General features: G+C 38.0%; 1 protein-coding gene across 1 annotated transcript in view; it reads right to left on the reverse strand.

Annotated features, from left to right (window-relative positions):
- The window catches only part of C10H2orf73 (chromosome 10 C2orf73 homolog), a 22975-nt gene extending 7128 nt beyond the window's left edge, over window positions 1–15847 (reverse strand). The window contains exons 1-3 of the mRNA XM_021701210.1: window positions 15822–15847; window positions 12534–12744; window positions 6317–6470 (exon numbers count right to left, since the gene is read on the reverse strand). Coding sequence (XP_021556885.1) covers window positions 6317–6470; window positions 12534–12744; window positions 15822–15847 — 391 coding nt within the window. The remainder of the gene's footprint in view (window positions 1–6316; window positions 6471–12533; window positions 12745–15821) is intronic.
- Window positions 15848–16371: the final 524 nt, after the last annotated feature.

A 16371-nucleotide genomic window follows, 5' to 3' on the forward strand; every position in this document is an offset into this window, starting at 1 on the left:
TACCATATTAATTTATGCAAATATATGAGACTTTTAAAGAAGCCCACAATAGTGAAGAACATCAAGTAGGAAAACATCAAAGAAGATATTCAAGTTCTTTGTGGTTATTCTACTTCAGAATTCAAACTGAACCCAAAGTAATTACTTTTAAAGAAGCCTTGTTACATGAGGATTACAAAACATAAGGCAAAGTCCATGAAGAATGTTTGAAATCCACTCTCTGTTTCTTGGAAACTTGATCTAATTAAAACAGAAATTTTCTAAACAAGGATACGCCAAACAAGTTGGTGTCAGGCCATCTATATTTTATCAACAAAGACAGAATTTATTCAAACACACAACTTGATTCTTTTATTGGTGGGAACTCAGCAACTTTTACTTTGGGAAATTTTCTTAACTTTTTGTGTGTGTCTACTTAAAAAACATTCATCACTAATATTTTTCTATCAGAAACTCCATTCTTCTAAGTAGTATTTATTTTGATCTTATATAAAAGTATTATTAATGTAAAAAATAACGGTATAGATTTTCAAAATACAGTGAAAAAACTCGAACATAACTATTGCAAGAAATCATTATTAAGCTACACCTTGGTGCAAAAGAAGCAACACAAACTAAAGCCTACTTCAGAAAACTATTTTTAATGATAATAATAATCTGATTTTGCAATTCAAGAAAACATTAAAATATCAAGTCATTGAAAAAGACTCAAAGTTTTATTTAAGTAGGACTTTCCTCACAAATTAGATCAGCCTTTCCAATTTATAAAGTTTTATGATATAAAACCTAAAGTGAACACTTATTCTTATAGTGACTCAGATATGATGGAGCCCAGCCATTTGTTGAAGTGACCATGGATGGCAGCCAGGAAATTGTGTAGTGGTATAAGAATAAAGGGCACTTTCATTATCAGCACAAGATGACATTGCTGAAATGCCAAAGACCAGGCATAATTAAGTGGGCTGATGGAACAGAATGACCAGGAGATGACTTTTAATTGGTATGATGCATGTTTACATCCACAGTTTCTATGTCTGTATGCACATGCACATATATATGTAAAATCTGGAATATACAAACTATATATATTTTAAAATGTCATGCTCAAATATTTCCTCTTAAAAACCCTTTTCACTAGTATCCAAACACCATCCAAAATATGAATAAATTGCAGGCCTATATTGTATTGTGTATGTTTGTCTAAATTACATTATGTCTTTAATCTGTTGAATAATATGTAATTATCATTAAATTAATCAATAAATATTTGTTGAATCTGGGCATTGTATGAGGACCTGGGATACAATAATGAATTTGGCAATGAGAAACACCAATACAAGAACAGAGAGACAGAGACAGAGGAGGAGAGGCAGGAGGACAGGTTGGTAAGGAGGAGGGAGGGCGAGGAAGGAAAAAGTGAGACTTCCACACCTGGTTTCCAAAGCTAAATTCCAACCTAACGTAGTACAATGCAATAATTAATAAAAGAAATAACTTCCATTTGTTGTCTCCTATGTACCAAGCACTGTGGTAGGCACTTGACATATTTTTTATTTCTCCTAACAATCCTGCAAAGTAGGGATTATTATTCCCACTTCTTGAATTGAGGAAATAAAATGATGAAATTTAAGTAATGGGCCTAGGATCAAACCACTATAAGTGCTAAATCAGTATTAAATTCTACGGGGAGGGAGTATTGATGGTGATAAGATGACCATGATTTCCAGTTAAACATGACAAATTCAACATCTGCATTTCCCTCACCCCCTCCCAAAACACCAGTACAATGATAGTAAAGACCTTGAAAAGCTTAAATCCTTAGGAAAAAAGAGAACTAAATGAGAGCAAAAATAATAACAAATTTGGAAACTGGAAAGCAGATTGTTAAATGGCAATGAACTTGAGTAGACCACAAAAAAAAACTGGAAGCTAAGTGCTTATGGGGATGGGGTGGGGTCCCAGTAAGGCTCCAAAAATGGAGGCATCTGACAGCTCTGGGGCAGGGAGCATGTGACAAGGTGAAGTTTCCAACAGAGGATTATTGGAGAAATTCCCAGATTTTTTGTTCCTCACTCCAGCAGAGGTTTGGAGGATTCCACTCTGGGAAAATAGACTGGCACAACAGAACAGACCGATAGGCATTGATGTTGGGGGGTTGGGGGTCTCTTATGAAATGGCTGGGCCTTGCCTGGTCATCCTAGAACAAAACCTAGCTCTCTGCTCTCATCTTCTACCATGTCCCATACTGAACTAGAGTAGAAGCAACCCCACCTTATGAGAAAAAACTGGGATCTGACTGGTTACTTAACCAAAAAAGTTAAAACAAAGAATTGTGGAGTATTATATATACTAAACTTAGATACTTTATTCTAACCAGTTCAGTCTCCAAATTTTTACTGGAATGCCAATGCATTTCCTTTGCGGGAGTATCCATTGATTGGAATTGCACTGTGTGTTTCTTGTGTAAACCACACCCCTAATGTAACCTTTCTAGTTTGTTTCTTTAAAACAGAATGGAAACTTAAAGACACATCTGAAATAAAATGACTGCAGAATCCTTCAAGATTTAAAAAATTCATTCCAGCTCCTCTCTTGTAGTGATTTTGTCCACACCTAATTAGCACTTTTAAAAGTTAGTGACTTTGGGGGGCACCCGGGTCGCTCAGTTAAGCATCCAACTCTTGATTTTGGCTCAGGTCATGATATCAGGATCGTGAGATCAAGCCCCACATCTACTTGTCCCTCTCCCTCTGCTCCTCCCCCTGCTCACGTTCTGTCTCCCCCCCCACCCCAAGTAAATAAATAAAATCTTTTTTTTTTTAAAGTTCATCACCTTTTGGCAAGCCTTTCCAAAGTATCCAACTTTGAATGTATTCTAGAAACTCTCTTAGTACTCAGATTTTAATTTACAAGAATAAATTAATTATGGAAATACAGTAACAAATGCACAGGCATAAATCATTTTGGAAATAACCATGATTTTCAGAGAACATTCTCTGCCTCCTTGGCCTGAGTTAATTGCCCCTTCTTGAAATGTCCCTCTCATGATATCATGAGCAATAGGGGATAGATTCCATAGATTAAACAGGACCGTGTAGGCCATGAGGAGGAATTTGAAATCAACTTTACAAACAATGAGAAGTAACTCATCTAATGGAGGAAAGCAATATCATTTGTGTTTTTAAAAGATCCTTCTAACAATGGTGTGGAAAACATATTTTGCAGGAGAAAGAGAGAAAGCAGGGTAACAGGAACTGTACAACATTAGTAAGAAGATTTGGAGTATATTTTGGAGATAGAGGTGTCAAGATTTGCTGATGGATTGGCTATAGAGAGTAGGGAGTTTTGGAATGACTTCTAGGTTATCCAAACTTGAGGGGGAATAGAAGTGGCATTTATTGAAAAGAGGAAAACTGGCAGGGGACAGGTTTGAATGGGGGAAAGGAACTGTTCTATCTGAGCCATGTTAAGTTTGAAAGGAGATTAGCTCTCCAAGAAAAGATGTTAGGTTGGTGGCTGGACGGGAGTTCGAGGTTCAGCAAAGAGGTCAGGGCTAGAGAGAGAAATTGGTTCTTATATTAGTTCCTTTGACTTCAACCTTAAACTTCTATTCCTTGTTTCATCTGCTTTGGGTAGTATCTCTTGGGTACTCATGTTAAATAAAGATATTAGTGGCCTTCTTTCTACTTCCCATCTTCTGTCAACTGTTGATGTGCTTTTCTTGTTAAGGCTAGTAACATAATTCTGTTCTGTACACACATTTAAAATTTCCATACTGTATCTATATAATGCTAAAAGTTGAAAACTACAAAATAGCATTTATAATATAAGTGTATGAATTTTGTTCACTTCAGGGCCAAATATTGTGCTGGGACTACGTTTTTTTCTCACTGTGTCCAAAGCCTGGTGCCACTTGAAAAAGAATGGTTCTAGTATTTGTGTTAAATAAACCCTCTTTTCCAACTAAAAAAAATTTTCCCCTGGAAACTTTGAAGACATAACTCCATTTCACTTTTGCATCAGTACTTCTTGATTCCATACTGATTCTTATTTCTTAGACAGTGACTAATTTTTCTTTCTCTTTATGGAAACTTACAGAATCTTCTTTTTGTAATTATTGCTTTGCAATTTCATAATGATATATAGGTTGTATCTTTTGTCCCTTCATACTTAGAAGCACTCAGTAGACTCCTTTAATGCCTCACTCTCTTACATTGGGAAACTTTTTTATTATTCTAGAGGCTGTGTTATTCTATTATTCTAGAGTACTGGTTTTAATTGGAGGTAGACTGAGTTCAAATACCAGTTATTTGCTCTGTAGCCTTGGGCAAATTATTTAAACTCTGTGCTTGCTTTCTTATCTGAAAAATGAGAGTATTAATAATATTACCATACTAATATATTCCTTAGGGTTGGAATGAGAATTGAATGAGCAATATTTAGGAAGTTCCATAAAGTGCTTGGCAAATAGTATGTGCTCAATAAGTTTTATGTGTTGATAATTATCTCCAGTTTCAATTTTATTCCTTGCTTTTCTGGAGCTCCAGAAAAGTTGGACCTCCCAGACTGATTCTCCACTTTGCTTTTATTCTCTCATATTTTCTAGTTTTTTGTTGTTGCTGCTGTTGTTGTTTTATGTTCTGTGATGTTTCCTTGACTTTACCCTCCAAACATTAAAAAAAAATAATAATTTGGCATAATTGTAATCTTTGGCTGTCCATTCATAAACTAAGAATAGGATAAGAGATCAACTTGAATTACAAAAAAAAAAGTAACTGGTGTAGTAATTGACTAGCTGGCTGAGACACTGGGCTCCACTAGTCTTAATATTGGTGTAGAATAGAATGTTCATGACTGGAGTGATTATTTAAAAGACAGACTTTCAGGTCACCCTTGGATTCTCTCCTTGGATTCATTCTTGCCTTCTGCTTTGCCTGCTGACTGAGCCTCTAGCTACTTTGAGGTTCTTTCGGGTAGATTGGCTCTTTGCTGCCTTTCCCTCTGTCTTTTCTGGGCTATTGCTTCTTTGCTTTCTTTAATACATCAACAAGTTTTCATTCCTTCCCACACTGCAGAAAGTTCTTCTTTCCATTCTCTTCATCTTTATGGGTTGATTGCTTTACTATCACTTAATAGAGTCTTGGGAGGTGGGGGATTTAGATGTCTATGTTCAGTCTACCATCCTGAATCAGAAGTGCAAACTTCATTACCTTTCTAAAGGAGAGATCACGTTACAGATTATCTAACAGTCCTCTCCATTAACTACCACCCTTGAAGTGGAAATCATGCTGAATATGACCATTTTGTAATGCTCTGATCTTCAATCTACCTGCCCTTTGTATCCTTAACTAAACTGGCCAGATCACAGAGGCCTGAAGGTTAAAATTAAGTAAGGGACAGCTGACCGATAAAAGTAAGCCTTTGTTATCTACTGTCATGTTCAGAAAATTATTTGAAGTTTAGCTTATGAACTTTTATATGGAGTGACAACCAGAGTGGGTACTCAATAAATACATTTTTGTTTCGACTTGATCCTGCACTTCTTTAAGACCTGCTAAATTCTACTGCAGCAGTAGAGATGACTAGAAAATGTGGTAGGAAACAGATAGAAACTGACTAAATATGAAAGACTTAGTTTATTATAATAACGTTGTCAGGTAAATAACTTTAAGATCGGACAATGTTTTAACAGTCCATGTAACAGTATTTCCTACATTGTTTATGGGATACCAGTCATCTGAAATAATCTCCTCAAAAAAGGGTGAGGTGGTCAATATTGGGGAAAACAAAACATTCTTTAGTCCTCTTCTTGGAATACATTATGCTTGTGCTTACAGTAAGGGTTTTAAGAGTTCTATGGCTTAAAACATCTGTTTGGCTTTATAAATTCAGTTTTTACAAAACTTATTTGACCACTTCCCTCTTTTTTTGAGCAGCATCTACAAACATCATAAGGAACTAGTGTCCCTCAGAGTGTGCTTAGAGAAATACTGCCTACAATTTTACTTAGTTATACTTTTTAAAGTTTGGTGACAACAATAATGAGCAGAACGCTACTAAGTATGTGACTTGGAGGCTGGTGTTATCAATGATCAAGCCAATTTTTATTATGTTATAGTAAATATGTTTGGAGATAAGCTGTCCACCAAGAAGGGATAAAGAACAGACTTGTTAAGGGTTGCATTTGCTGTATGTGTATTTTCAACTCCTATAGAGAAGTAATTTTCTCAGGAGGTGCCAGTACATCTAATACACCTTAATTCGATAGCAGTAATGTGAGAGAATGGGAAAGAAGTTTTATCACAGCTAAACTTACCTATTCCACAAGAAGGCTTTTGCAACTTGCTGTGTTTGACTGGCAAAACCAATGGACATGCTGGTTTTTGAAAGTCACTCCTCTGGGTGCTCTTAGTGTCATAAGATGGTTGGAAGGGATGCTCCAGTCTTTTACCATGTGACCACCAGTCACCCTTTATGGGAAAAAAATTGGAAACACAAAACTGAATACCTTAGAACATTTTCATGTGCTGCTTGATGTCTGAATGTTCAGTGATTTGATTCAATAAGTTATTGGATATTCTAGTACTAAAATGGAATCCTGAGATCTAGGAATAAGTATATTTTTACAAAGACTGAATTTTTTAAAAGGTACTTAAAAGTGAATTATCACATATTTTTAGCTAAAAGATAGCTGCTAAATTCTTAAACTACTTCCTGTCAACAGAAGTGGAGTGGTAAAAATCAAGTAGTTATATTTCTATATTTTGTACTACCATTTTATTATATATATGTACATACATGTATATATATGGCTTGATTTAATCTAAAAATTATGTTCTATACTTTTCATTATGAAAATACAAATAATGTATTATCTAAGATGGTGCTTTTCATAGTTTTCAGTCCATGATGCACACCGTGAAATAGATTCTGCCATGCAAGAACACACAATGCATACACAAACATAAAACTCAGTTTCACAATATTTATTCTTACTACATGCAGTACACCTGACTATTTTTCTATTTTATCATTTATCTCTTCCATTTCATTCCACAATGCTAGTTGCAAACCACAGTGCTTTATAACCCACCTAATGCCTCAGTTTGAAAAACTTTGTTCTAACGAAAAATATCTCCAATGTTACTGTATTTTTGATGGTAAAACCTGACTTAAGTACCCAGGAAAGGGAGAATTGATAGATTCTCCATGAGCACATATTAGAATCTGATCTCTTAGAAGTTGTGAAAACAGTGAGGGGAAACTTACCAAACTTAATTCTAAGTAAACATTTTTCTTTTAAATCTGGTTGATCAGGTAGACTTAAGACAACCTTGGGAAAGGGCAACTGTGACACCTGGGAGTTCTTGGATATTATTAGACAGTGAAAGAAACTTTAGGTATAATCGAACACCTACTTTGGGCTTTGAGGAGAGAGATCAGGCTTTTAAAAAATCAACCATGATTTTGTAGTCAGAGATTTGAAAAATATGATTCAAGGGGGATGAATATGAGATTCACATAAGTAAAATTCTGACAGTGCAATTGAAGCTACAGTGCTATGAAAAGTAAGAGGCATTTGAAGACATCTATCTGACTCCACAGGGAGTCAGCTCCCAAAGTAGCTTAGTTTCTAAAAAGACAGGCATGTATAAAAGAGGTGTACAATATCAAATTAAAAAAAATAATTTCATGGGGTCACCTTGTCAGGAGATTGTCAAGAAGCTTAGAAGAAATTAATGAAATATACCAAAGGCAGCAAAAATAGGGTTTTCTGGGAGAAAAAAAAATCTTATATCAAGAAATCACAGAAAGTCTAAGAATTTGAAGAAGAGTATGCAATTCAGAGCAAAAAATCAGAGCTCCTCAACTTAGGTTCTTCGTTAAGGGAAATTATCTTCAAGCTGAAAAAGACAGGATGAACGTGGACCTAAGAGGGAACTGAGCCCTGACTAATGTAAGAGAGAGTTAGACCTCACTTGGCAACTTTAAATGAGTTTAAAGTTTTTAGGCCAATGACAAATTGTAACCCCTGGGTAATGAATACGTTTGCAGAGATCAAAGGAATTTAGGAACCAGGGAATTTTGGAGAACAGGAGAGATGGGCTGAAAGGTGAATTACAAAACTTAAGACTACTTGATGTCGATCCTGGGAATTCTAGAACAGATTACTAAACAGATGGTGTCTTCTCACTATCTGGCTGAAAATAGTCACATCTAACTGTTGTCAGAATGCCTGCTTCTTGCAGGCCTCCTCCACTGCACGATTATGATAGTGCTTATTATGCCTCAGCGTCTCAGATTTATAGGCCTTTTCTCACTTACCCTCACCATGATTCTGCGAGTAGATATACCCACTTTATAGATGAGAAAACTGCTGGGAGATTAACTTCCCCAAAGTGTATCCCTAGCAGACAACAGAGCTGTCCAAGTCAGACCCTTGCCTCCATCCATGCATGCCTCTAATTTCCGTGCTACATTGCTTTATCAAATCTGCTGTAGAATGCAAAGCCACAGAAGCACAAACCTACTTAAATTATTTCAGAAGTAACAATAGAGAGATTTTAAGTATCTTGAGAAAGATCTTCTATGACCAGGTTTTAAAGAGTACACTGTATATTATCTTCTTTTGTTGATCAGAAACTTATTTTGCTAACACCCAAGTTACCATGTAAGTGACTCTGGGATGAGCAAACTGCTAGCAAATGCCTGGCAGCATTCAATTATTTTTTGAACAAGAATATATTGCAAAAGTTACCCCAAAAGCAGAGATAATCAATTCACCTCTCAAGATTTCTTATGAATTTAGAATTTTACCAAAATGGTCTCTTTAGTTTCACAAAATATAAAGGAAATAATGAACAATGTTTCCTCAAGTGTGACTGATGACTTGAAGACCTCAGAGCTGGGGAAGTATTCTGATGGGTGTTGTAAGTGGGATGAAGCTTCACTTCAGCAGAATGAAATCCTACAGTTCAAAAAATGCTGTTTTTCTGTTTTCTATTTCTGGATAGTCTGCCCTTTGCCTGAAGAGTCTGGTTTGTTCCTGGAAGAGTGAGAATGTATATGGGCCTGTGCACATGTACATGCCATGTTGGTACAAGCATTTGCTCATAAAAGATGATAAGATTAAAGAGATAGGTGAGAGCTTGTTTTTTTCCTTCACTCCATGTTGAAGGGAAAGACTAAGTATAAAAATTTACTGCACCATCACTTGAAGTGGATTGTGAGGGGTTGATATGAATTATTTATGATGAAATAAGCCAAACTGGGAAAAGTTTTCTACTGTGATTGCTTTGTCTAGGCTTCGGGGGTCAGTCCAACTCTTGCAGATTGTGGAAGGGGTTTTGCCTAAAGAGGTAGTTGATCTCAGTTCAGAACTTTGGACCCAGAGAAAGCAGGATGCCTCCCCTTCTAGCCCAAGACCGGTCTTTCCTGCTTCAGGATAACAGTCATTGCAGCTCCATGGTATGGAGACATCTAGAGATTCCTGAGGAAGAGGCTCCCACTAACCCCCACCCGTGGAAGACCTGATGGCCATTATACTGTGAACTCCTTAGCCACCTTTGGAAACCACTGTGAGGCGGTCTTTGTTATACTTCTGCTATCTCTAAGCCTTCAGAAAGGCATTGAGACATTAATTAGTTTTCATTCTTTGGGAAATTAAGGGAGAATCTTGGGCGGAGAAGTAGTAAAGGCAACTGGGGCAACCTGGAGAAGCCAGTTAAGAGAATGCAAGAGGTGGTAGGTAGAACTCCACGGCAGCCTGACAAAGACGGCTGCTGCTGGGGGCGGTCCTCTGTGGAACACAAAATTCTCCTTGGGGGATTCCTAGGGAAATACGGACTTTTGACAACACTTTACAGAGAATCACGTTTTATTAGGGGAGCTCAAAGGCTTTAAAACATTGAAGTGTTATGGGAAACACTAGAGGTACATTGTATCTATGTTCATCTCTATTTTGCTGCGGACACTGGGAGTGCTGAAAATAGCTCTTTTTAAGCAACCCATAATGTCCCTGATAAGTTATTCCTAAATTGTGTTCTGTGGAATACTAGTTCTGTGGCATATTAAAAGGTGTTATATAAAAAAGGTTTCCAAAGTTAAATAAATTTGGGAAATACTGAGGTAAGTAAAGTGAAATAAGTTTATCACAGGATTTTTTAGAACCTTTCTATACAAATGGGATTTGTGAAGCTTTAAGATCTAAATATATAGCTTTTCCAAAATGTATTGACTTTGGAATGTTATTTTATTGAGCACATAGGCAGGGCTAATGCTCTGAAACATATACTTTGGAACATTGTGACCTAGTATAATCTCTTTTAAAAACACAAGACCACCAAACTCTTGTGATTGGCAGTGACCGAGCTACAGCTTTTTTACTTTTTCTGGCACCCCCAATTATATGTCCCTATATAGAACTGTGTGGTTGTTTTATTTAAATATCTTGTAAATAAGTAAAACCAACCAATCTGGTGTTAGGTTCTTAAGCTGTTATCTTAGCAAAACACATAGGAGAGCAGATGTGTCACTTTAAATATTAGGCAACATTATTTTCTTTACTCTTGCATTAAAGCCAGCACTACTCTAAACCAGTTAATTTTTTAAAACAACCAAACTAACCTTTAAAAAGAAACCTGTCATCTTAAATAAAGGAACAAAGTGTACAGATACGTGAAACGAGCATTCTTTTATTACTCCTCGAGTCCATGGGAATACACTTATATTGCTGTTTTTGTTTTTTAAATATGAACAGTGCCTTCACTCCACGCCCAAAACAAATACACTCTTAACTCTGTGATGCATCTTCAGTCTTTCTTTATACCTCCTCACTCATGTCCACCAGCAGCCTCTCTTCCCTGTCCTCTTACTTCATCTCAAACTTCCTTTTACCATCTCTTAAAGGTCCCTGACTCAGTTAGCCTTTAGTACCCATAAACAAGGATCCTACTGCTATTATGTTGCCCCATAGGGACAGCAGCTCCTAATACTACCTTTCTCAAGACACCTATCAACTAAGAGTAAGAGAAAAGTAGTTGATTGATTTTTTGAGATTTTTACATTTGTATCTCCATTCTAAAACCCATTTCTTTTCCTTAGTATCTCCAAGGTAAGGGTGGGTTCAGTTAACAGTTAGGTTTTAATTCAGCCCTGACTTAGAGCTCAGGAAGTCATTCATTAACTTTTGTAAGAAACATGGGAACTTCACTAACCTGGATTTCTGGACCAGACTTATTTCCCCATTTTAGGCCTGGACTATCAATATCTTTTAAATCCCCCAATAATTGCTTATTTATAAAACAAAATAGCCTTAAAATTGCCCACATGAAGTTTTATTACATGACATTAATGCATATATGACTACATTAATTCCTGCCCCAAGAAGATCTCCCATTCAAACACAGTGACCTGGTATGTTATCTATTTTAAGATAAGAACATTGGATGTTATTGATGTGAAGATAGGTCACTAAAAGCAATCTCCATTTAAATGTTAAATCACAACTACACATAAACTCACATGGCAAAAGGAACTTTGCAGCTGAGATTAAGTTAAACATCTTGGGAAGAGGACATTATCCAGGATTATCTAGGTGGGCCCAATGTAATCACACCCATCCTTGGAAGAGGGAGGCAGGAGAGTCAGAGAAAGATTTGAAGATGCCATGCTGCTGGCTTTCAAGAGGAAGGGGCCACGAGCCAAGGAGCGCAGGCAGCTTCTAAAAGCTGGAAAAGGCAAGGAACTGGATTTTCCCTTAAATCCTCCAGAAGGAAACCAGCCCTGCTAATAGCTAAGGAGACTGATTTTGGACTTCTGAGCTCAAGAAATGTTGAGAATAAATTTGTGTTGCTTTAAGCTAGTGTTTAAATTTGTGGTAATTTGTAACATCAGGAACAGGAAACTAACAGAATAAATTATACCTCAACAAACCTAATTTTAAAGAAAGAAGATAATGAAATATATTTTAGTACGATAGAGAATAAAAGTGTGGTTTGACTAAACCAACAGTCCTGGGTCAGAAACACGACTGTGACATTTGCTCACCATGTCATCTCATCACGATATGTTATCGTCTGTAAAATATTTCTAATACTAACCCCTAAAAACTGTTGCACAGATTAAAGGATATAACTTATATAAAACACTTAGCTCATCCCTAGCACTTCACACACTTTAAATAAATGGTAGCTATTATTTTATAGAGAGTATCATAGGAATTTTTTATATTAGAATATGTGACACAAATACAATATTATAGATTTCTTCGGTACCTGCCAAGCACTACTAAGTGGCCATAATCTGACTCAATCTAGAAAAATGGTTATTTGGATTCTTTCCCTTTTTATATATTGTTTATATGCAATAGTTATTTGGGAGAATAGTCTCAGGTTACTGCTTTTAACTACTGGATTATAAAAAGTATTAGTCTGAAATATGTCACATCCTTTATGTAGTCTGTGACCAAATTATCCTGCAAAACAGCTTCTGAATCTAAATCTGTATTTGTATATAAGGAACATCCATCCAACCTGCTTTTCTGGCCCTTTTTTGGGATCTATGTAGGGAACTGGTTCATTGAATGTTCTTGCGTTTGTATGAATGAATTTCGCATAATATACACGTCCTCTCCCGACACATGGTTTTGAATGTTGTATACTTTTTCCAGGTTTTTTGTCATGTTTGATTTCTTCTTTTTTTTCAGTTACATACACTATACCAGCATCTTCTATTTTATGCTCTCTGAAAAACAGAATTAAATAGTAAGTAATGTATCCCAATGAGCATTTTAGGACTGTGTCATAATTGTATAAAATAAAATTTAAATATATTTCAAGTATCAGTCAAGACAATTTAGGCTTTATTAATAGTTATAAGGGACTTGTGCAATTAAAATATGGAAGGGTATCTTGTCATTTTAAATCATATAAAAGATAAAGGGATTTGTGTTAATAATGATTATTCATAACAATACACCAGTGCATTGTACAGACTTTCACTTGCTTGGAATAAAAAAAGAGTAGTGATTTGATCATGGTTACAGATCCTGTTTGCAGCATTTATTCATGAAGGTGAGTTACATGCTAATCTTAACTCATCTTCTTTAAAAGTTAGTTACTTAAGGGGCGCCTGGGTGACCCAGTAGGTTGAGCGACTGACTCTTGATTTTGGCTCAGGTCATGATCTTGGGGTCCAGGATGGAGCTTGACTCTTGATTCTGGCTCAGGTCATGATCTTGGGATCCAGGGATCTAGCCCAGCGTCAGGCTCCATGCTCAGTGGGGAGTCTGCTTGAGATTCTCTATCTCCCTCTCTCCCTGTCCCTCCTTCCCTCACCCTACACACATACTCTCTCTCTCTAAAATAAATGAATGAATCTTAAAAAGAAAAGTTACTTAGTAAATTCAGTCACCTGGACAAGGATAGCTATTTAATTTTAAAAGTTCACTTGGCAAAACTTATAAAAGCTACCAAATGACCACTATTATTTACCTTTTCAGGAAAAGACCACTGTGTAGGCCTGAGAAAAATCAATTCAATCTCATCACTTTTTGCTTTTAATAACTAGACTGGTACCAAAATGAACATTATTGAATTTTTTTAAATATTAAAAAATGTTTAGAAAGAATTTATAGAAAGTTTCTCTTTTAAATAAAGAGTGACAGAGATTATAAAAGGCAGTATTTTAAAATTTCACATTCTTGGAAAATAAAGAATGAAATAGAGGAATGTGAATCATCATTAAGTAGCTACCTGAGGAAGCATCCTGTTCATCACAGGTAAATGGACCGCCATTACAGTATTTGCATATTTCTGGTGAATCTGCTGGGATTGTTTTTTAGTCTGGCTTAGTGTAGCTGTATACTCCCAACCCCCACTCCAGTACACATACAAACGACATTCCCAGCACCCTTGGATTCTAGCTCCCTGCAGCCCCAACAAAAATTGCTCTCTGTAAAGGTTTTGGAAAAACTGATTACTGGTCAAGTGTGAATAACTTCTAAGGCTTTTTCTATTACCTTAAAAAAAAAAAACTTATATCTCTGGAAAGGTCATGATCAATTTATTATATACATCTGATATCAATTTTTTCCATCTGCTTCTCATGGTTGTAACTCAGCAATACACTTGCACTAGCATCACATCCTTGAAGGAAGGTCCGACTGTGGCTATATGCTTGCTTACATATGCATTTGTTCAATTAAGTATTGTGGTGTGAGTAGTTATAGATTAACACATAAATGTGAACTATATGATTCTGTAGTAATTTCTTACTAGAAGGAAATACAAAAACACTAATGGGCAGTGAAGAAAGTTAGACCTGGGTTGGAATCCCAACTCTGCCATTTAATATCTGAGTCTTGGTTTCCTCCTTTGCATGGTAAGGGCAAGAATGCCTATTGAGAGAGATGTGACAATAACATTGAATAATTCATTCTTTCAACAGATATTTATTGAATTTTGTGCCTGGTGCTGCTCGGCACTGAGGATAGGGGAGTGACAAAACAAAAATTCCTGCCCTCACAGAGCTTACATTCTAGTGAGGGAAGGCAGATGGAGAAATCAAATAATAAGTAAAACATACAGCCTTTTGGATGGTGTTAAGTGCTGAGGACAACAATAGAGCAGGGAATGGGGAAAAGAAGTGCATGTATGTGGGAGAGAGGCTGCATTATGAAGGTGGCAACTGAAAAAAGGAAAGAGGGGAGCGAGCTAAGAGGATATTTGAGGAAGGGTGTTCTAGCAGAGTGAACTGTAACTGTCAAAGCATTGCAACAGAAGCACCTGTCCTTAGGTGCTTCTCAAAGTATGGTCCCGGAAGTAGCTGCATTGACATCAATTTACCTTGTTAGAAGCACAAATTCACTGGCCCCATCCCAACCTGAGGCAGATTCTCAGGAAACTGTTTTAACCAGCTCTCCAGGTGATTCTTATGTATGTTGAGAACCACTGTTCAGTGACAAAAATATAGGCTTTGGAAGCAGATACCCTTGGCCATGTGGTATTAGCTTTAACACCTTGGTCAATAGTACTTAAAATTTAGGGTACATCAGAATCACCTGGAGGCTTCTTAAAACCCAGATTATTCTTCTCAACTCCAAATTTCTGATTCAGTATATCTGTGGTGGGGAGCCTGCAAGAATATGCATTTCTAATAAGTTCTCAGGTGATGCTGGATGGGCGGGAGGGAAGCACACTTTGAGAATCACTGCTAGCACGGAGGCCTGCGTGCTGGAGCCAAGTGGAGTGGGAGGGCAAGCGGTAAAACCCAATAAAGGAAAAGGGGCAGTTTGTGTAGGTCCCACAGGCCACTGTAAGGACCCTAGCTCTTACTCTGCAAGGGCCAATGGAGAATAGTGATCTAACCTACGTTGGAAAAAAAAAAAAAAAAAGACCAGACTGCTATGTTGAGGACGCTGCAGAGAGGCAAGCGGAGCAGCCGAGACTTAACAACATCCAGGTAAGAGACGCTGGTAGCTGGGCGAGGGTGGGGATTATACTGGAATTCTGGATATATTTTAAAAGTAAAGGCTACAGAATTTTCTAATAATTTAGATGTAGGGTGTGAGAAGGAGTGGATGAGTCCATGGGACTTGAAGAATGTTGGGCCAGATGCAATGCATGTAAAGTGCCCGACACACAGTGGGTGCCCAGTGTTTTAAAAATATATTCCGGTAAGCGCGCTCAACTACTAGGATGGAAGAGGAGAAGCTCTAATGATGGCCCGAGGACCCACCCCTCGGGTCTCACTTCACCCTCCCCGAAGGAAGGAAGGAAATATTTTCAGAAGGGGAAAGAAAACCAAACCCCAGCACTTACTGCTGCTTATCCTCCTTTACCTCCATGGGCTCCCACGGCCTGACACGAGGCAGCGAGGAGCCTCACGGGAAGATCTGGGACTAGCCCTGCGGGGAAAGGGGCGCGCGGAGGGCCGCGACTGTGACTCGCAAGTTGCTAAGCGACGGCGGGCTCCCGGCGCCGCGGCCTCGGAAAGCGGCTTGGGGGCGGAGCCGGAGCGCGCAGGCGCAGTAATCCGGCTCGGCCCCGCAAGCTAGCGGGTGCGCCCGCAGGGCCAAGCAGGGGCTGGTGGTCGGATCTCTGGGCGTCCTTCCCGGACCCGCCCCAGGCTGAACGATATGTGTTTGAACTTGGCCTTTCTTATCGGGCCGGGCTGAGTGTTTATTAAGGCCCACTTTGGCCTTGGGGATCGGCAAGGGGTGGTTCCCAGAGCCTCCCCCGCGGCCCTCGGCTCTGGTGCTGGAGGCTGTACTGCCTGCGTCCCCGCAGAGCCTGGCAGGAGGCCTCCCGGCGGCGTTGCCCACGTCTGCGGCAGCTGGCTCCAAAAGTGCACGCAGGCAGGAGAGAAACT

The sequence above is a fragment of the Neomonachus schauinslandi genome, chromosome 10, assembly GCF_002201575.2.
Source record: "Neomonachus schauinslandi chromosome 10, ASM220157v2, whole genome shotgun sequence".
Lineage (NCBI taxonomy): Eukaryota > Metazoa > Chordata > Mammalia > Carnivora > Phocidae > Neomonachus > Neomonachus schauinslandi.